The 20,797-nt window shown below is 42.6% G+C and overlaps 2 protein-coding genes across 4 annotated transcripts in view; one reads left to right on the forward strand and one right to left on the reverse strand.

Annotated features, from left to right (window-relative positions):
* Positions 1 to 1,705, reverse strand: part of SYTL2 (synaptotagmin like 2) — a 48,881-nt gene extending 47,176 nt beyond the window's left edge. Inside the window, exon 1 of one of the 3 annotated variants that reach the window (XM_072326907.1) lies at positions 1,626 to 1,705. The gene's annotated coding sequence lies outside the window, so the exon portion shown is untranslated. Of the gene's footprint in view, positions 1 to 1,620 lie in introns of all 3 variants that reach the window. The other 2 variants (XM_072326908.1, XM_072326910.1) reach the window with 2 other exon arrangements.
* A 1,605-nt stretch (positions 1,706 to 3,310) lies between these two features.
* Positions 3,311 to 20,354, forward strand: CCDC83 (coiled-coil domain containing 83). Its single transcript, XM_072361585.1, has 12 exons — positions 3,311 to 3,406; positions 6,759 to 6,862; positions 7,751 to 7,835; positions 9,889 to 10,057; positions 10,726 to 10,893; positions 13,159 to 13,250; positions 13,858 to 13,926; positions 16,364 to 16,485; positions 17,468 to 17,553; positions 18,436 to 18,605; positions 19,194 to 19,367; positions 19,993 to 20,354. The coding sequence occupies exons 2-12, from the start codon at positions 6,786 to 6,788 to the stop codon at positions 20,023 to 20,025; spliced, it is 1,245 nt and encodes a 414-aa protein (XP_072217686.1). The 5' UTR covers positions 3,311 to 3,406; positions 6,759 to 6,785; the 3' UTR covers positions 20,026 to 20,354.
* Positions 20,355 to 20,797: the final 443 nt, after the last annotated feature.

A 20,797-nucleotide genomic window follows, 5' to 3' on the forward strand; every position in this document is an offset into this window, starting at 1 on the left:
GACTCTCATTCTCACCCAGTGAGCCCTGCATTCCTGGTTGCACAGCAGTCCAGCTGTAATTGGGCTGAAAGAAAAGGAGAGTGACCTCAGGGTACTCATTTTTCATCCAGGTCTCTTAATCCTCAGAGAAGTGCTGCAATCACCCCTAGGTGGAATAAAGGCAACCTGCAAATTCTGCCAAGACTGACAGTTCTGTGTGGGCAAGGCCACAACAGCAGGTCAAGGGCTCACTGCTTTAAGTTGTTTGATAGGTTCCTGCCTAGGACTTAGAATCATAAAATGCTTTGGGCTGAAGGCCCTGCTGAGAAGGACTCAGGAATCCTGGCTGATAAAAAGCTTAACCTGAGCCAGTAGTGTGTGCTTGCAGTCCAGGATTGACTTTTATTTTGGTCTTTGTCAGCACTGGTAACAAGAACATGATGACCTGTTTCACAGACTTTTAAAAGCCTGACAGTGAAATTGCTACTACTTCAGTTTGGGCACCAAGAGATGCTGGGAGGGAGTTTCCTTAGTATGAGATAGGTCCAATGACAGCTTTGGAAAATTCAAGGATGTAGACAAAGCAGAGGCCTGCTGCACACATAAGGTAAAAGTAAACCAAGATGCTTTAGCACTGTCTTGCTTTAAACCCGGACATAAGCACATATATGCATTTTGTAACACTGTACTATTACTAGTAGTATTTAATAACATAGCTATAACGTAATATATAGCATAAATGTACAAAACTGCAAATGGAAGGAGACTCGTGGTACACTTGACCAAACTACGCACAGGAAAGCGTGCAAATAGTAAAATTTGCAAGGTAAGAGCAAAGCATGTAGAGCAGGCAAGAAAGATGTGTGATGAAAGCTGAATAAACCTACAAAACAGAGAAGAGAGAAGCCTGATGGAACAAGAATAACTAAGATGTTGGTAAGATCAGGGTAAGTCTTACTTCCCAAAACAGTACGAACTGTCAGAAGCAGATGGCATCACAGCCTTCTCTTCTGGGGAGGCAGCAAAGTGCATAAAATACTAAGCAAAAGAGGTAATAACTAAGGAATATCATAAAACTCTCACATCTATTCCAGTATCTCTGATGAAAGGTACTTCCATGTACTTCACCTTGACCTCAGGAACTAATGCCATCAAGTTAAACACAGGGCATCAGCTTCATGGCACTGTACAGCCATAACTTTCCAGCTTTGAGCCCCGCCAGGGTGCTCAGCAGTACTTGCACAGCCATCCGACAGCCTGCCCCCAAATTTAAGTGACCTTTATCCTGCAATGACAATCATATGCAGCAGATCCCTCTGTGCACACAGACACAACCAAGCTCGTTGGATTTTAGGACCACGTCCCGTTCCACAAGTCACTCTAGAGACAGAACGCAAGACGCCATTCACGCTTCAAAATTAAAGTGCTTCCTATTTCTACAGAGAGGTCCATTAGCATCTCTCAGCTGAGATCTGAGAGCCCTGTTTAAACGAAGAAGGCCGCCTGTTATTAAAGCATCATTCTGCAGAAGCCAGGCTCAGGTGAGGCATGACAGTTAAGCACAGCTCCCCGCAGCAGCGAACCCCTCACAGGGCACCCCTCAGCGGGATACCCTCCTGGACCCCTCCGCCTTCTCCGCACCTTACCCCATCGGAGGATCAGCAGCGAACCCGAAACACCTCATCCCAGCCGGCAGCCGCCTGTCTGAGCGGAGGGAGGTGGCGGCGGGAGGCGGCCCCGACCCGCTCCAATGGCGGCGCCGCGTCCAGCAGAGCTGGGCGGGTCCGGCCTGCCCGCCTCGGGCGCCGCGAGGGCTGCTGAGGGAGGTTGTGTGGGGCGGGTTTGAAGTGGCACCGCTGAGGGGAAAGGACGTGGCAGCGGGTTCTGCAGCTGCGAGTGGGTATCCCACGTGAAGTCCGCAGGCTTGAGTTGAGGGAAAATGATCTTTATTTCACTTTACCTGGAGATATGTAACTTGAGAGGCGTGAAGATACGCCTGTTTGCAGTAAAGATACGAGTAGTGATAATGGAGGTTTCAATCATCTGTTTGTCCAGGGTGCAGCCGTGGGTGCTTTTCTGTTGAATCAGTGGCACAAAATACACATTCTGCCATTTATGTTCCAGCGGTGCCTCTCCCCGAGCAGCACAGGCACAGGTTGCCCAAAGAGGTGCCCCGTCCCTGGGGACACTGCAGGTCAGGCTGGACTGGCTCTTTAAAAAGGTCCCTTCCAACTCAAACGAAGCTGGAGCCCTCTGGAATAGAGCGAATAGAGAATGCTTTGTATGCGTTATCTGCTGGAGTTCTGGATTTTAATAGGGCTTCATTTTAATTAACACGCACCCGAGTGAAGTGGAGGCCTTGTTAAAGCACAAAACTCAGTTACTCCCTGTCATAATTTTCGTTCAAGTGCCTCTTATCCGCACATCCTGTTTATTCAGATTAAGGTTGTTCTCTAAGATGTATGTATTCAAATCCAGGCTGCACCCCTGCTCACGCAGCTTGGTGCGTTAATTAGAACTGGGGGCCCTTTTGACACTCTTGGCACAAGGAATGCATTTTTCCCTTGTGTCTGATATCACTTATTTCCCCACTCTTTCACAGCAGTCCCAAAGTGGAAAAAGGAAAGCAGTGAGTCTGAGCCTTTTTAGAGCAGAAAGCCGTGTGACTCCTGGCCCCTGCCGGATGGAGCCGGAACTGATGGGTCTGGTATCCATCGCCCAAAACCATTTCCTCTTTAATTAAGGAGTTTTGACCCAGGAAACGCTTAGGAAAAAGCAGGTCCTTGTTGCTGTGAAGCTGCAGGTTGCAGAGGGCTCCAGCATGGTTATGACTATTGGCTGTGATTATGGAGTTGCAAAACTACGTATGGGGTGTGCGCCGTGTCTGTTAACAGATCTCTCCTTTTCACAGCTAAGCTCAGTGATTTGTTCTTGAAGGAGATTCAGGGGAAATCCATGGGATTAATGATGCCAAGGCTGTCCCCCCTCAGCCCAGTCACCAGTCCGAGTCTCTGCAGTTAAGAGCAAACTAAAAATGCCTGAATGATGTTAGAGGACCCTCAGACTGATTCCTCTAAGATGGTAAGAGCCTGCAACCAACCAGTGCCCACAGTGGCTCTGCACTGGTGTATCTGATCTAAAGACTCTGATTTTTGTGTAAGTGTGGCCGTTTTTCATGTAAATTGAGCCTGAGCGCCCTCAAGGTGCTCCATCCCTGTGAGGATTTTGGCGGGCTTTCTCCCGCCGAAGCTCCTCGAGGCGCCGCCAGGGGACGCCATTGTTCCTCGAAGCTCTCCCGGCGGGCCGGGAGCTCCGGTTGCCCCGGCGGCGGCGGCGCGGCGCTGAGAGTGGGCTGGGCGCTGACCGAACGCGGCCCACAGCCGAACCGTGGGGCCGGGAGCGGCGGGGAGAGGGGCAACAGCGTTGTGTGGGTGCTGCCGAGACAAGGGGGTCGTCGGGTGCCTGGGCTGGGGGGCGGTGGTGGTAGTTTAAGTTGGCGCAGTTAGCCCCCGTGAGGCGGATTTGGGTGTAGATGGTGGCAGTGTGTGTGGGGGGGGCGCTTCTAAGCGGGGTCCTGTGGGGTGTATGGTTGGGTAATGGGTGATCAGAGGCGTTGGGGGACAGTGGGAGGGTTGGGGGAAGCAATTTGGAGCACGGATCTTATGAGGAGCAGCAGAAGGAACAGGGACTGTTCAGTCTGGAGGAGTCCCTGAAAGGAGGTTGTGGTGAGGTGGGGGTCGGCCTCTGCTCCCAGTTAGCAGTGATAGGATGAGAGGGAATGGCATTTAGTTGTGCCAGGGGAGGTTCAGGTTGGTTGTTAGGAAAGAAAAACTCGTCTCAGTAAGAGTGGTAATGCATTGGCACAGGATGCTGAGTGAGTTGGTGGAGTCACTGTCCCTGCAGGCATTAAAGTGCCATGTAGATGTGGCCTTGAGGGACATGGCTTAGTGAGCATGGTGTGTCTACAGTTTGTCTAGATGATCTTTTTCAAGGTCTTTTTCAACCTTAATGTTTTTATGAATTTCTGTTTGTGGTAGACAGTGGAGCCTGGCTGCTGGGGGCAATCTGGCTCAGGCCTCCATTAAGATAGGCTGACAGAGCTGGTGCTGTTCAGCCTGGAGAAGAGAATGCTCTGGGGAGAGAGCAGCCTTTCAATATCTGAAGGGGGGCTGTAAGAAGGAAGTGGATATATTCTTTATCAGAGTCTGCTGTAGTAGAAGGTGAAATAGTTTCAGAATAAAAGAGGGGAGATCTAGACTGGGTATAAGGAAAAAGTTTTTTGCAATAGGGTGTTGCACTGGAACAGGTTACCCAGTGAAGTGACGGCCCCATCCTTGGATGCAATCAAGGTCAGGCTGCATGGGGCTCTGAGCAGCCTTACTGAGCTGTATGTGACCCTGTTCATTGCAGGGAAGTTGAACCTGATAACCTTTGCAGGTCCCTTGCAACTCAAATGATTCTATGATGAGTCTGTATCACTGGTGGGCTGCCATATAGGTGGTCACTGCAGCGAGTATCTGGTCACAGTGCTTGGATTGGAATATATAGGAATTGCTTACTTCTAAGAATTAGGTGGCAACTAATTAAGTGCACTGGTAATAATAGTGGGATTCTGTTAGGAGTTCAACCTTATGATTTACTTGTTTGTGAGAAGAAAAGTAGATTTTACCCTCTGCAAGTGGTTTCCTGCAGGTTCAATATGTTCTCAGTCCTTCTAAATATGTTTTCTTATCTCTTCTGTGTGTGTATTTTCTCTTGTTTGCAAAACAGAGCAAATCTGTTATTGCAATATGTTCTTTACCTTATTATACAGCTTGGAGGCCTGCTTGCACAGGAAGAAGTCCATAAATATATCATTAGATCTTGCCTGAGACTTGAGTTTCTAAAAAAGAAGCCTTTGGAAAGTACTGTTGCTTAAAATGTTGTTTCAGTTTGTATCCAACTTTAAGCAGGGAAATGATTATCTGTTTAGTCGAGATCATTTTAAGCAGAGGTCAATTAGAAAGAAAAAGAAAGCAAGAGGCTGCTGCAGCCACCTTCAGTTTCTGAGGAAAATCAGCCAACCGAATGCTTGAAGTGGAACCAATACTGCTCAGTTCATTCTGCACTGGAGAGGATGGCAGGTTCTTTTTTGTATGTAAAAATAGATCCTGCGCTTGTGGATTTCGAAGAAAAGAAAGAATTATAAGGCTTCAGAGTCAAGCAGCTGCTCATATAGAAGCAGGATTTTTTATTGGATGGATAATGTTAGTAAGTTTTACTGCAGTCATGGTGATACTGTCACACAGGCATGATTGTAATGAGATTTAACAACAGAAACGTTTTACTCACCTGTAGCAACCATTAAAACTGATCTGGAACTCTTCAGGAGTTCCAAGGTACTGCTGGCAGGAGTTAGAATTTTCCACATTTCTGTGAATGGAATTAGCTCTATTTCTGACTGAAGTATTCAAGTGTTGCAAAGACTGTGATTGACAGCTTTAGGCAATTGGCTCCACGAGTGTAAATTTGTCAGCAGCAGCAGAGCAGACAGAATCTGTACAAGTAGTTTTCCAATAGACTGGGGGTAAATTTCTGGATAAAACAGGAAGACATTCCCAGCTCTAAGGAGCTCTGTGTTGACCAAGGTGCTTTCCATCACTTTGCAGAGTAAGCGTTTCTTTTACCTGTCTTTCTGCAGCAGAATGGCTGTTCTCAGCACCCTCACTTGTTTCATCACCAGGCATTGTGTACTCATCCAGGAATAAAAAGTAATTTTGGTTACAGAAGGCTGACATTGCCTTACTTCAGGGTATGGTGAATAGATCAAGAAGGCATGTGCCAGTGTACGGATCTGAGTGCCTGTATCAACAGTCTGGTCCCATTCCCTTGTTACTATGTTGCTTTCCATTGTTCCCTACCACCACCACCACCTTTGCTGTGCTCATTTTAATAGGAAGAGTATCCAGCCTGCTGTGTGCTTAGTCACAGAACTACTTTGTTGCAGTCTTAGCTATTAGAATGATAAACCAGCGTTAGGAAGTTGAATAGAAAAGCGAGTTTAAAATTGAAACAGGCCGTGTACACTTTTTGATCACTGAGTTTAAAACTTCCTTTGATATTTACGGTATTTCAGCTAACCTGGATTTGACATTTGATGATGTGGCTACTAAAAATGAGGAATCTTCATAAGCGCTATTTTCTTGTGTCTATTCTATTTAAAATAATATATGCTACCCATTCCATTACAGAACTATTCATTGTCAGTTGAATTCTGAGGCTGGTAGTTGTGACAACATGCTCGGGGAATACTGCTGACACAGATATCCCTTCAGAGAGTGGTTTTGTTCCAGCTTTGACAATGAAAACTGATATCAGAGTTGCAGTGAATGGCAAATATTCATAGTGCTAGGAGAACAGAAGGAGAAGGAAAGAGATGCATATTAACAAGTGAACTTGGTGATAAAACAAGCCTGACAAAGAAACAGAGACAAAGGACTGTAAGAGGAACAACTGTTTGTTTGATTTGCAAAAAATGTAAAGCAACCCACAGTAAGGAATGCAAGAAGTAACTAGTGATAGGGGCCCCTGTTCACAAACATATATTTATTCAGGACAACACTTCAGGATGTCAGAACATGGCACTGACTTACTGCCGTCAGTAAAGCACCTCATTTGTTTCGCAGCTGTTAAAAACTTGTTATAAGTGACAAAGTCTAGTGAACATATCATATTTGGAGGGTCATTCACTTGTCATTGTTTTTTTTCTTCCTTTCTGCTTTGCCCTCTCCTCACTTTAGATCTGATATCCAAGTACATCAAAAAGCATGGAAGAGAAGAACATGAAACCAGAAGAGCAAAGTGCAGAAGAATCAGTTTTCCAGGAAGCCCTACTAGAATACCTGTGAGTTTAATATATTTAACTTTTCACTCATCTAGAGTATATGAGTGAATAAAGCAGACAGCAAAGTATCCAATTCAGAGCCTGAACCAATCACCAGATGGAGTTTTGAGATTGTGTACCATTCTTTCATGTTCTTGTTTTGAGCTTTTAAGGCTATTTTAGAAATATACACTTTTTAAACTCTTATATACACTTTTCAATATACACTTTTTACCTCTACAAAATCTTTGACTGCCAGAATAAATTCATGTCAGTAGATTGTAATTTTGGACAATTAGTTTTATTAGAGAGTAAGAACTTTTTTGTCTGTTAATAGCAGATATTCGATCTGCTTGCTGCAATATACACTTTTTACCTCTACAAAATCTTTGACTGCCAGAATAAATTCATGTCAGTAGATTGTAATTTTGGACAGTTAGTTTTATTAGAGAGTAAGAACTTTTTTGTCTGTTAATAGCAGATATTCGATCTGCTTGCTCTGAGGGTGCAAAATCACATTTGACTGTAATTTCTAGAATTCCCCAGTGTTCACAGAGGTACACAGCCAGAACCTCTGGAGCTCCAGTTGGTTCTTTTAGTGCAGCTGAGAGTGGATCACAAAGGAAACTGATACAACCAACATCCAATAGACTCTCGGGTAAGAATTCTGGCCTTAAGAAGCAGCACAGGTTGGGCAAACCAAAGGGCAACCATACACTGTTCTGGTGACACCTGTAAGAGTTTACAGGGTTGATGTGAAATTTACTATTTGAATTTACAAAGAACAGAGTACAAATTTCCATAGTGAAACAGACCAAGTTTATAGGAGTCGTATCTCAAATAAATAGTATCCAAAAAGGAAAAGAAATGTGATCCATTTTGTAAGGATTTCTTTCTTTTTCCCTTCAGAATTGATAAAAGGGAAACAGAGATTGATAAGGCTGTGTCTGATTTGAAAGAAGTGGAAAAAAAGAACAAAGAATACAATGAAAGAGTAAGTGACCATACATCGTTTCTTTTCTTATTGCATTTTTGTTCTCCCAGTACATTTCATACATGGTATTTTAACTCACAGATTCAGTTTTATGTTTTAAATCTAAATATTACATTTGCTACAAGTAGCCATTGCAGTGAAACTCTTGCAGTCAATGAAACTGAAGTTAATGAATCTCTTTATCTGCTCAGAAATTATAAAACATAGCTGTCCTAAATGCAACCATACAAAATAATAATAATAATAAAATTAAAAAGAGCTGCAGGAGTCCAGATGTCAATTTAGACACGGTAATAAATTGAAGTGTGTTCAGTGAAGGTGATTTTGAATGCAAGTGAGATCCTCATTAACTCACTAAGTATTTGTCCTTACTCTGCAGCAAATACAGAAGAGCAAGCCCACCAGTGTGCCCCCAGTGGCGCAGTGGTTTAAGCTGCTGCCTGCGGCACTGGAGGGCCCGGGTTCGAATCCCCCCCTGTGGCGCAGGGGTAGAAGTGCCGCTTCGCTACACAGGGGGCTCGAAACCCGGGAGTTGGACTCGATGATCTCTAAGGTCCCTTCCAACTCGCACGATACTATGATACTATGATATGATACACCTTTTACAAGCTGACATTACTGTGCCTTCTCACATTACAAACAATCCTGCAATTATTCCTCAAGGAAGCAAAGAATACACTTTCAGCATAAAGAAGAAGAATTAGAAGAATTATCTTATTTTTGTCAGTAGTATTAGTGAGTCTAACCTGGTACTGAGATGTGCGACCTTCTTTGATTCAGGTTTGAGGCAATGGAACTTCACGCTCTATGAGACAAATGAGAAAGAGCATCACACAGTTATCTAGGTTCAGTTTGTAGCAGTGCTTGATGAAGAGACACTTTATTGTGGATCAGCAGTTGTGTTGCTGGAGTTGGTTTTAGAACAAGGCTGTATAGCTGCTGATCACACCCGAGCAACACTTAGACCCAACAGTCCAATATGGAATCTGAGAACTGAAAGCAGCGAGCTTTGAGGGCAGGTATATACATACTGAAAACTCTCAAAAATCCTTAAACTAGTTCATGTGATCAAACAGTGTTGACTGCACTTCCCATAGCAGTGAAACATTGAAACAAACATTCTCTGTTCTTCCCATGCCTGCTATTTCCACTGACTTCAGAAATACCCATCTATTTCGTTTTCTTTGGTGTTCCTTTCAGTCTGGAAGCCTGGGTTGTATTTCTCTTGTGTAACACGAATCCTTGACTACCAGTGGAAGTGGATTTAGCTCTTTTCTCTGCAGACATTTGTAGGCTCCTGTGGTTATTCACTCAATTTGCAGCTAGTTCATGGTCTCTCAAGGACTTCTTCAAACTGTAGACTATACAAGATACTTCAAGGCATGCTTGAAGTGCTATTTATTGAGCCCTTTGGGCTCCCATCATACTGCTTCTGACTGGTTTAGTGTTAATCCTTTCAGAAGTGGGGAATGTATGAGACTCTCTACTGCTTTGTTTTTGGTTTGGCTGGTATGGTTGTTTGCTCCTTTATGCTATCCTTTGGGAGAAAACAGTAATTTCAAATAATTTTAGTGTCTCTTGAGAGGGTCATGGTCAAGAGGAATCACAGCTGTGAAATCTGTAGGTATGACTCTCTTGTGATTACATGCAAGTAACTTGGTTGTCTATGTTTCTACATGAAGGTGTTAAATTCTCATGAAGAATGTTGAAGTAATTAGCTCACGCATATAAACTATGTTATTAAATTGATCCACAAAAAAAATTTCTTTCTAGGCCATGGAGGACAATTCATGTGCTGTGCCAAGCATATTCAAGCAGCCATTTGTTTTTCATTTCCTTGGGGCAGACATCTTCAAGATAGAGAAACTTTTGGAACTTGCAGATTCTTCCCTTCCCTATATGCTTTTCAAACAGGAAGAATAACTGTTTAGCTGAGTGTTCTTGCAGTCCATCCCGGCACTGGTACAGATCCAACATTTCTTCATTGCTTTACTTTGTAACTTTGAAAACAACATCGAAAATGTTTCAACGTATGTCTTTCCAACTGGTGTAGAATGACAAGCTGAAGGAGGAACTGCAGGCACAAATCAGGCGTGTACTAAGAAGAATAGAAGAAAAGGAGAAAGAAAAAGATGCAAAGGAGGTTGTAACTAGGGATGATGTGGAAGAATCACTGAAAGACACATGGCAATATGCTAAGGACAAAGAACAAATTCTGAAAGGTAAATTATGAGCTGTGGAAGAGTGGTTTGCAGTTTACACAATGGGAATTACACAGATGTTGCTCTTCAAATAGATTCTGTTTCCTCATTAATAAGCAGCATTTAACCTTTCCTCCCCAAAATTCAATTGCAAAGGACCTGTAAGAAAATCTGGTCATTAAACTGAATTAAGAATCAGTGGGAGTGATTCTTTTATAGAAACAAAGTATCAGACTTCTTGTGATGTGTGTTACTGTGCAAGTACAGACACTTCATATTTTCCATTGAGTTGAAATTCATGAAAGCCCTTTGCACTGGCTCCACTGTAAGAAAAAAATGAAAAATGAATATTGATGTCAGCAAGAAGGACTGCTTGTGGTTGCTGAAAGTTGTGGCTGCCATCCCTGTTATTCACAGTGGGAGTGAAGTCACATGTGTCTTCAGTTACACTTCAGTGAGAATTGTTGTCTGCTTGGCAGAAGATGATCTGTGGCTTTTTTTTCAGCAGCGATGCTGGACCTTGGCACTATGTGAGACCATCGTGTTATGAAGTGCTGTAACATAGAAGAATTCCCCATTCCCTGGTCCCAGTGCCTTTATTAAAGAAATCAATGAAGTCAAAAGAATTAGAGAATATCAGCTCAAGAAACTAGAGATGAACTTGTCTTCCAATGTTCTTCTTTTAATAGACCTGCTATTGCAAACAGAAGAAACTGACCAACGAATTTCAGTAAAGCAGAGCGAGAGGGATTATTGGTTGGAGTACAAAAATGTAGGAAGTAAAACGGATGCCAACAAGATTAAGAATCTGAAAAAAGACATCAAAGAAGTCAAAGATGACTTTCAGAGGGCTGCAGGTCAGTTTACACCTTGCGTAATGAAAACCTTCTAAATTCTTTGTGTATTGCTTGCATGAATTAATGTGATTATGATTGAAATTCAGGACTAGAGGGAGCTGTATGGGCAGTGGTTTGAGCTGTGCCTCTGTTTCCTAGCCTTGAGCCGAGGCCCTGCAAAACTGCCAGCTGACATACAGAAATCCTGGCAACTGTTTCAGTATTGACACAACACTGCAATTATTTAAGAGCTTATATATTTGGTGCTGAGTGCTTTATAAAGCCATTAGATTTCTTTATTACTGTGCTATTTTAAAATCATTTAAATGTTTTGCTGGTGTGTAACCCATGCTCCTAACAGGAGAAGGATGTCCTGATTTTCTTCCTTTATGACCCGTTCAGTATGCAAGGCCATAGCCAAGCAGCTGCTAGTGACAGGCAGTGACACTCTAACAGTCTGTATATTCTGTGCCAACCATTACCAGGCATCAGCTACTGTGGACAAGAGCCAGCCTGCTATATTTTTGCCTCTTGAAACATATTTTACCATGATTAAGATCTGCATTATGTGTTCTGCACTGCTGAATAGCTTGTCAGAGATTAAGGTTTGTATTCAAGGAGAGGCTGATATTTTTATTGTGTGTTTTCTCTCTTATCAATCAATTGAAAACTTTGCTGTACAGCTGCTGATACATGAAATGAAAAAGAAAATAGACCCTTATATAGAATGCCATAATGAACCCGTAGGAACATTCAGTCTGGCCTCCTGCATATCATAGGACATAGAGCCAAAAACTCCTGACTGAACAGAAGTGTATTTATTGAAAGGCTGTCACAGAGATACATATAGCAGTTGCCTAATTAACATACAGAAAAGTGATGCTGTGATGAATGTTAGCATACTGTTTTACTCAGCTTCCTAAAGTCAATCGTGTGGCTGGGGAGTACCCTCTCCTGGCCTACAAAAAATACATCTAGCAAGCATCCAGTCTGATGCTGCAGCAAATTGGGCTTGTTCAATTCTCAAATTTGCAGCAGGCTTAGGGAATAAGTGTAGGTAGAGTGGTTTCTGTCTCTGTAGTTACCTCTGGAGGGCCTGACACTGGCATCATTCATGTGGTCTGGAGATGACACTGTAAACAGAATTACTGGAGGGCAGAGGATGTGAAAGAAAGCCTTACACATACGTGAGGTCTGGAGGAAAAAAATGTTTCAGTGAGACATAGGGAAAATAGGCTCCACAGAACAAGTGAGTATGTCTGAACAATTCCTCCTCTTCTTATTATCCCAAAGCATCTCAGATCATTCAGATGTCTGAAACAATGAAAAGTTGATTCAATTATAGCAGGTAAGTATGTCTAGTTCTTTCTGCCAAGTCCAGATGGTGGATTGATTACAGCAGGCCAGCTTCCATGGTGTTAAATTAAGAACTAATGCAAAACTGATGCACCTTTCCTATTCAACTGCTTTTGATCTCACAGTGGGTCCATGACCAGACACACACTGAAAGCCAGGTCAGCAGTAAGTAGAGTGTCTGCAACACAAGCACAGAGCTAGGCAGAATTTTAAGCTTCTGGAACAAGTGTGAAATGCCTTCCTTCAAACAAATTTGCTGCAATCTCATTAATTCTTCCACAAGCAGAAAAAAAAACTAAGCTGTAGAGTGCTATTTGGAATAGCACAAAAACAACTGAGGGGAAGGACAAAATAATTAAACAGTAAGTGACTAGAACTTGAAGCCAAACTAATTCAATTAGGTATAAGACATGCTTTCCAAATAAGGAGCACAAGTAATGATGAGAGCAAATAATTGAGGCAATTGCCACATTCCCCCCCTTTTTTTTTCCTGTTGTCAAATTAGAACCCCCCGGAAGACTTAGGTTGGTCAGCAATGGAAAAAAAAATGCTGTTCCAATCCAGGTGTGTGAGATGATCTAGTATGCTTCTATATGTAAAAACCAAGTTTTCTCAGCATGTCTTGTGCATTGTTCCAGGAGCTCTGCTATTGAGACAGTTAAAATTTAACATTAAGATAAAAATATCTTACTAGAGAATTACAGAGTTAAGGAGCTCCTGCAGTTGCTAACAGGGAAGTGCAAGCTACTTCAGCTTCCTAGTTTTGTGCTTAACAGTTAGTATTCTTTGGGTTTGGAAGGACGTCGTCCATGGACAAGTTAGCTGCTCCACAGGCTGGGATTCAGCACATGTTGGTGACTGATAAGTTCCTGCTTATTGCACAACATTGTCGTCAGGTTATGATTTCTGGTTTTCTTTTCTGCTTTGAAGGATATTACAGAAATGCTTTGAAAGCAGTGAAAGAAGAGAATGATACCCTGGTTGAGATGCATGTGAAGAAAAATAAGGAGCAGGCCCCGGAGGTATTCCTTCCTTTTTTTCTCCCCAAAATGTTAACTGTGTTACAGTTCTAATTTATGCACTCTGCGTAAATAATTATTTCAGTTGGAATTAAGATGTGGACCTTATCTGTCAAACTGAGAGCAAAATAACCTGTTAGTGCTCTCACTGAGTGTGTTGTCACACACGTGCACCATAATTAAATTGTACCAGTGGCTCATTAGCACAGACCTCTACAAGTTTATGTCACTTGTCAGATTAGTGCTGTCTCAGCTGTGATTTTACTTGTCCTGCTGTAATAGCCAAAGGTTTGACAGCTTGAAAACAGAAAGATTTGAGCAGTAGTGGGAACTGGGCAGAAATTGATATAGAAAAAATGAAATTCTCCTAATTCAAATATAGGAAATTATAAAATATTGTCGTGTAAAGCACACAGGGCTGGATGATGGAGAAGAAACAGCTGGTCTTGTGGGCTAAATCTGCCTGTAATCCCTCAGGGGATGTTACAGCCTGTTGTGATGATGTTTCTTAATTATTTCCTGCTGAACAGCAGAAGGTTCTTCTTTTTACTGTACAGCACTGTCAAAGTCCTGCCTTCAGAGGAGATGGTTTTAAATTGTGTTTTCTCAGAACGCTGTAAGATACTTAGACAAGAGCAGCTGCAAAGAAATTGAAGAGAACGAGTGGCTAAAGGAAGAGGTAAGAGGATCACTTGTTTTCAGTTTATCATGGCAGCTCAGGTTTGAAATACAGAGGCTTACAATGGTAATTGTGTCCGGGGATACAAATACTCTGAGCACTTTTAGAGGACAGAGGAAAACCACTCTGTAGAAAGGGGCTTCAGGAAGCTCTAAATGGGAGGTAATAAAGAAATCCTGGAGTTTAGGACACTGAGGAGAGGCAAATGCAAATTGTGCATAGCTGTAATTTACTACTTGGTAACTTTTATACTGTTCTGTCATGGCAGTTTAGAGCTACATATTAGATATATGTAACTTTTATTGTCAAGGAAAATCTTTTTGTGAGCCAAACTCATGAAACTGATTTTTCCATGGCGAAAGTTTGATTGTGTTTGTTCCAGCTATTACAGATTCTTCACTGCAGTCAAAACCAAAGCAAGAGATTGGAGAGGGAAAATGCCCTTCCCCATCTTTGCAACTCACAGTTTAGAATGGAGGAAAATTTGTTTGGAAATTAATGGGTGAACTTATTCTTTGTCAGTACCAAATCAACAAATCTTGCAGGAGTTCTCCCTTCTACCTACTGGTTTAAGGCACTTATGATTATGCATGGATATGGCTTTCCTTCTTTGAATTAACAAGCTCTGAGCTCACACCTTTAACTTTCCAAGGAGGATGTCCAAGCCACAGTTTCTGTGGCAATGAGGTAGTTGTCAGCAGAAGGGAATGAATGTTTTAATCTGTATAAGCAAACGGGAGCTTGAATTTATGTTCCATCACCGAATGAGCACGTATTGCTGGAGAATTCCATTCCCTTTGCTCTGCCTCACAAATTTTATACAATATTAGGCAGGGCCGACAGCAGAGGTCCACCTCAGAGTGCCCTTCTGTCCTGGCAGGCTCTCTCCTCAGTCTTGAGGGCTGTGGGTTTCTTCTCTCTCAAGTAGAAGTTTTCTGTGTTATGAAATAGTTTCTTTTGTTCTTGGTTTCCCTCGAGTTAGTGCTCTGCATTGTTGTGGAAAGCAGAACTATTATCAGTAGCTTTCCCAATCCTTGGAATTTGTTCATTCTTTTGCTTTTGCTTTCCCTATACAAATACAACATTTTTCTTTAAGGCTGATGGTTATATGTAGCTGGCAGATCCTTTCAGCATTTTCTTTCAAAGATACGAAACAAAAAAATCAGTTTTATCAGAGTTCACAATTTATATATATATATATATTTCTGAACCAAGAAGAGAGTTATGAGCACACACTTAGCATGGCTGCCTCTAAAGTGGAATGAGTCTGGAGAACACAGTCACATTATTCCATCATTAGTGTGTTGCATCAGGCTGACACAAAGCTGTATCACCTCACTGTGCCAAGCCACATCCTGCTATTGCTTAACGTCCTGCCAGTTTCACCTTTTTTAATTGCTAGAAGAAATGGGAAATAGTTTTTCACAGCAGCTTTGGATGATTATAGCCGGGTGAATTAGGCCTAGGTGAGAAAAGAAGTATTCAGGTTACTCAGTACTGCTTTTATACAAGTGCACATATGGTTTTGGAGAGGGTATCCATTCCACTAAACACTGTGCTTCCCAGTGAAGGAGGTAAGAACTTGTTTGTACTTCGGGTAAGTTGCAAGAAATTGTGGGAACTTGAACAACTGGTATTTTGTAGGTAATGTAACTTCATTGCAACATGGGGTGATTACCATCCAACAGGAAGTAACACCTGGGCTTTAGTCCATGCAGTGGTTAACATGGACTGAAAGCCTCACTAATTCTGGGTGAGGAAGTTCTGTGTGCAAATGGGAATTGGAAAAGGAACACTTGCTGAGAAAGAGCCTGAATTTGCCTCTGCAAAGAATGTTTTTCTCTCTCCAAGTTCTGTTGTGAAACTGAAAAAACATCAAAAAAAGACAAATCCAGTTTCTCCCAGAACAATTTGGCCACATGAGAAGTCTCTGCCATCAGGGCTGCATTGCCACACATGTGTCTGTGATCAGGGTTCTGATGTAGGAGAACCAGAGAGACCTCTCCTCTGTATGAAAATGTGTCAGCACCAAAGGCTCAGTGTAGCTGCTTTTATCCTAGGCATATACTACTGAGACAGCCCCCATATTGGAAAGCTTTCCTACTAACTAAACAGGACCAAGGAAATGGCCACAAGTTGTATCATAAGAGGTTTAAGGCTGGACATAAGAAGGAACTTCTTTTCTCAGAGAGTGGTCAGGAACTGGAATAGCCTGCCCAGGGAGGTGGTGGAGTCGCCATCCCTGGCAGTGTTCAAGAAGCGCCTGGATAGGGAGCTATGAGATATGGTTTAGGGGTTTCCTGTAGGTATGGTAAAGGGAGAATCGTTGGACTAGATGATCTTACAGGTCCTTTCCAACCTTGTGGTTTTATGATTCTATGAACTAACTAAAATTACCTTCTGTTGTTTTGCTTTGTTTTTATTTAATTGTCTGAAGGTTAAACTGTACCGAAAGGAAGTGAGAGATCTGAAAGCCTCTGTTCAGCTCCTGGAAGAAGAAAATATCAGTTTAGTGAGAAAACTGATGGATAAAAGAATTCAGAACCTCAGAGTACCCAGGTAAAATGATGCCTTCAGGCTCCAGAAGTCATTATCGCTTTTTAAAAACAAGGCCTACCTCTATTTGGGCTTTCCAGCAATGAAAGCAATGTAGTTTTTCTAGTTGTTTGGTGTCTGGATTTGACTCTGTGTGGGACCTGCATCTTTAAAGGACAACAGTGACATTGTAACCTTCTAAATACCAAAACTTGGGGGAGAAGGTGAAATATTTCAGTGTGGTTGGGTCTTTGTAGTTTATTACTTTCTTCTAATGGAGGTACAGGTAGGGCTCGAAATGGCTTCTTTCTGTTGTCACTGTCTCTGACCAAGTGCAAGTGGTGGCTTTTTCCTTTATTGCTGGCAGAATGTTAAGGGATTAATATGCAAATATATGAGGCATTGCAATCTTGAGCGGAATAGATGGCAGGTAGCACTGGGCAGAAGTAAGGAAGAGGCCTTGGGCTGAGTTTCTCTGTAGTATTAATTTCTTTTATACTTAAACCATTGAACTTGTTCCCTGTGGAGCAATGAAGTTACCCTCAGAATGTCCTTGCTAATGGTATCAGAAGCACAGTGTGACAACAGGAATCGCCCCTCTTCATTTTCTAGCCCCAGCTCAGGGATTTCAGTCCTGCTGCACAAAAAAGTTCTTAAGACAGAAGTGAATATTTTTCTCTCTAAACTCTGAACTGCCTTTAATAAAGAGCTGCCAGCTGCAGTTCCAGTCTTGGACTGACTGGAGACAGTAACATTTGTTTTCTTTTAGTCTCATGGACACAGTTGAAGTAAAGCACTAAGAACAAACAATGAGCAGCATTAGCTGCTAAGCTACCTGGCTGCCTATGTTGCATTTTTAAGCTATTGCACTGTTTTGCATTTGTGGTTGAGCAGCAAATGGCCTTCAGAAAGGGCACTCTCCTCCCAACCCCAGGCACTGCACCAACGGGTTCAGAGAGAGAATTCAGACTACTAATATGAGTTTCACTTCTTTTTTATTTCACAGGCATTTGTTTCTTAGTCAGACAGCTGGTCTGCAAGATGAATCTCTCCAGGATGAAATTAAAGCAGAAGAGCATAGGGAGCACTCAGGTAACACACATGCCAGCAGCTGATAAGAACTGATAAGTCACTGGGTATTTAAAAACTGCTTATTTTCTATGGCTTCTCCAAACTGCCTGTAATTTCCCACTTAAATGAAACCACCACAGTAATGATAAAATGTAGTTTGGATTAGGAAGGGAAAACACAACCGGTAACATAGGTTTAAAATTGAAAGCAGTGTTTAGATTGCTGAACGTCATTACTCACAGAGCTAGCCAGGAGTTTGGCTAATAGAATCAGCCATCTTTTACAAAGAAAGATGTGATTCATTTCTTAATCAGCTCTTTACTGATCCATATCATCATAACTTCATTATCATATCTTGTCCTGGGGAGGACACACTGGCTTTCACTTGATGTGCACCTTGCAGTCATTCAGTTCACAGAACTAATCTGAAACTATTCCTTAGCAAGAACAGGTGAAGCTGCACAGAGCTCAGCCTGAACTTCAAATCTTGGGCCCAGGGATGACTATATGCTGGTAGGTGTGGATTAGATACCTGCTTGCTCTGACAGGCTCAGTGCTGTTACCTGTGCTGTATGTTCGCCGCAGTTAGTGGAGGAGCTGGGCTCATGTCACTTGGCATTCTCTGTCATGAACTGCCATCCTGAGAGTTGGGTCAGCTGCAAATCTCAGCTATGAAGGGGGGACTGTAAGTAGAATAGCTTTGCATCAGGAACCTATGTACAGAGAAATAAGTATTTCTGCTGTATTTCCTATTTTTTAAGTATTCAGGGCTATACAGTGAGCTGTTTATTACATCACGCTGTCGAGCCACATTAAAGACTGCAGGCAGTTCTGATACTGACCACTAATTGTAATCTTCATAAAGTATTAACAACTACACACATCATTTTTCTCTTTATAAAGCAAAGACTGATGGAGAGGAAAGAGATGTCTCTTGTGAGAAAACGAAGTCCTTTCCAAAGGTTCAGTACAAAACAGAGATTGAGAAACCATGGGACCGTGATGAAGAGCTGCAAGAAAAGTCATTGACTCCCATTCTTAACAGCTTGTTTGAAATTGAAAGAGATTTCCAGGTACGAGTTCAAGTATTTGGGCCTTTCACTGACACAGTGTATTTCAGGGTGGAGCACTGGGTTCCTTCTTTCTTCTCCCTGACTTTGGCTCTGTGGTCCCGTTCCTGCAGCTGGGTAACTGGTGCACATCAGCCTTTTCTGTAGCCGATTCACTCACTAACCCAGCAGAAAAGCTTGCCTATTTTTTTCACTCCTCAAATGTTTTCTGTTGGGTTACTCAACCTCACTGACTCAGAGGTCTGGAGAAGACCAGAGCCAGAATAACTGTGGTGGAAGCACATAGCTGGATTTGGACCTCTTGCCTCTGGCAGTAATGAGCTGTTGGATAATCCTTCCTACAGAACTAAGTATGGGAGCAGAGTTTGGTCTGCAGAGAAAGTGTTACTGTTGAAAACCTGCAGGAAAATAGGGCAGCAGGGCTGCCATCTCCTAAGGTTAGCTGGCCTGTAGATTCATCCATCAGCACTGGATGAACATAACCCCAGGACAACACCTTGACAGTTGATTTTCAGAGGAAAGATGCTAATTTTCTGAAGAACTGCCTCTTTTCTATGTAATTGCAGAATAATAATATTCTTCTTTCTTAAGGAATACTTAAAACTGGGTCCTCTGGTGTCAGACCCAATGTGTGTTGTTGGAAGAGCCATGCCTATTCATAAAGAAGAAGAAATGTCAAGCAAGAGCCCCCTAGAGGGCGACTACCTTGGTGAATGTGACAGACATATCACACCTCAGATGATCAGAGCCTTATCTGAAGACAAGGTTGGTTAAAAATAGACAAGCTGGGTTGTTAACACAGAAATGTAACATTCTTGGTTCGTTAAAGATTTGCTCTGTCCTTCAAGGAGAGAGTGGATGTTGTAGATGCTATTTTTGAAAGCCTGAATCATCAGCACATTGAGGTTTAATTAGAGGCAGGTGGAGAGCTGCTTTCCTTAGATACTGAGGAGACTCTTGTGCATGCCCTGGGCTTCTCAATCCAAGCAGCTGCATGCATAGCTAATAAATGATCTGAGCTACTATTTAGCTGTCACGGTCCCTGTTTGCAGCCTGTCAAACGTGGGATGCCACCTTGAGCAGACAATGAATGCAGGTTGCCATAAAAATCTACTTAAGCATCTTGCAATTATTGACAATTCATTTTAAAATCTGGAAAACAGCATGAAATAACTTATTTTTCTGTGTGTAAGCCTTCATCTTTGTGGTGTGTCTGGGGGCTGTGAACGTGCATCTCAGCACACTGATTCAATGAATTTTCCCCCCATTCCCACTGCATGTCCTGGACACGATGCAGTGATTTCCCCACAGGGCAAACAGCACTGCAGTGTCTCACTTTATCCCATGCTTCAGTGCAACCATTTTTCACCCTTTCCTTTACACCCAGCAGGTGTCTCCTTGGGCCGAAAGTGCCTGGAACTGACTGCCATCTCCTCAGCAACCTGGCTCTCAAAGAAGCGTAGAACACAGGAGGAGCCTTCGTCTCAGACTGAATCTCCCTTGCAATGCCCAGTGAACACTTAAATAAGTTTGGACGTGTCACTGCTGTAACCCAGTTGAGTTACTGCAAAGACTGAGCCGACCTCAAACATTCATGTGGCCAGAGAATGTGGGTCCATGCTTGCAAGGTGCTCATGTTTCCAGCTCAACAGAAGGCTCCCCTTGGCTGCAGTGGCTTTCTTTGATTGAAGTGCAAGCTGCATGAGACAGCATACTTGAAAAAGGGATTAGTTCTGCTCAGTGGTTAGTCTAGCTTTTTGTTTAGTCACAGAATTAGAAGAAGGCTTATGTTGAACAGCTTTGCTGTTAAAGGAAGGCCTTGCCTTCTTCCCACCACTCCCCAAAGGGCATTTACATTAATGTAGGGCTTATATCCATAATCCACTGCACTTTGTAAGACCACATCAAGTTCTACCTCAGAAAAAATATCTTTGCATCCTGAAATCACTGCTTAGGATTTCACCATGAAGCCTGTGAGGGTGAGAGGGAGTTAAAAAGAAATCTGAAACATGTTAATAAGGGCATAAGCCACAGGCAGCCTGCACAAGCCAGATGCAAGTACCTTCAGTGAAGTGTCTCACATCCCCTTGATTTCTATAGGCTTTTCCTTTAAAAGCCACTGTGAGGCTTCTACATGGGGAACAGCTACGCCTTTAGCAAAAGGGCATTTACAGATCATCTTGAGTGAGATAGTG

The sequence above is a fragment of the Excalfactoria chinensis genome, chromosome 1 (genome assembly GCF_039878825.1).
Source record: "Excalfactoria chinensis isolate bCotChi1 chromosome 1, bCotChi1.hap2, whole genome shotgun sequence".
Classification (NCBI taxonomy): domain Eukaryota; kingdom Metazoa; phylum Chordata; class Aves; order Galliformes; family Phasianidae; genus Excalfactoria; species Excalfactoria chinensis.

Excerpts from the sequence above, each read along its gene's own strand:
- CCDC83 (XM_072361585.1), top strand. The coding sequence starts at position 6,786 with ATGGAAGAGAAGAACATGAAACCAGAAGAGCAAAGTGCAGAAGAATCA. Across the intron at positions 17,554-18,435 it reads AGAGCATAGGGAGCACTCAG|CAAAGACTGATGGAGAGGAA; the intron begins GTAACACACATG and ends CTCTTTATAAAG. Across the intron at positions 18,606-19,193 it reads AAATTGAAAGAGATTTCCAG|GAATACTTAAAACTGGGTCC; the intron begins GTACGAGTTCAA and ends TTCTTTCTTAAG.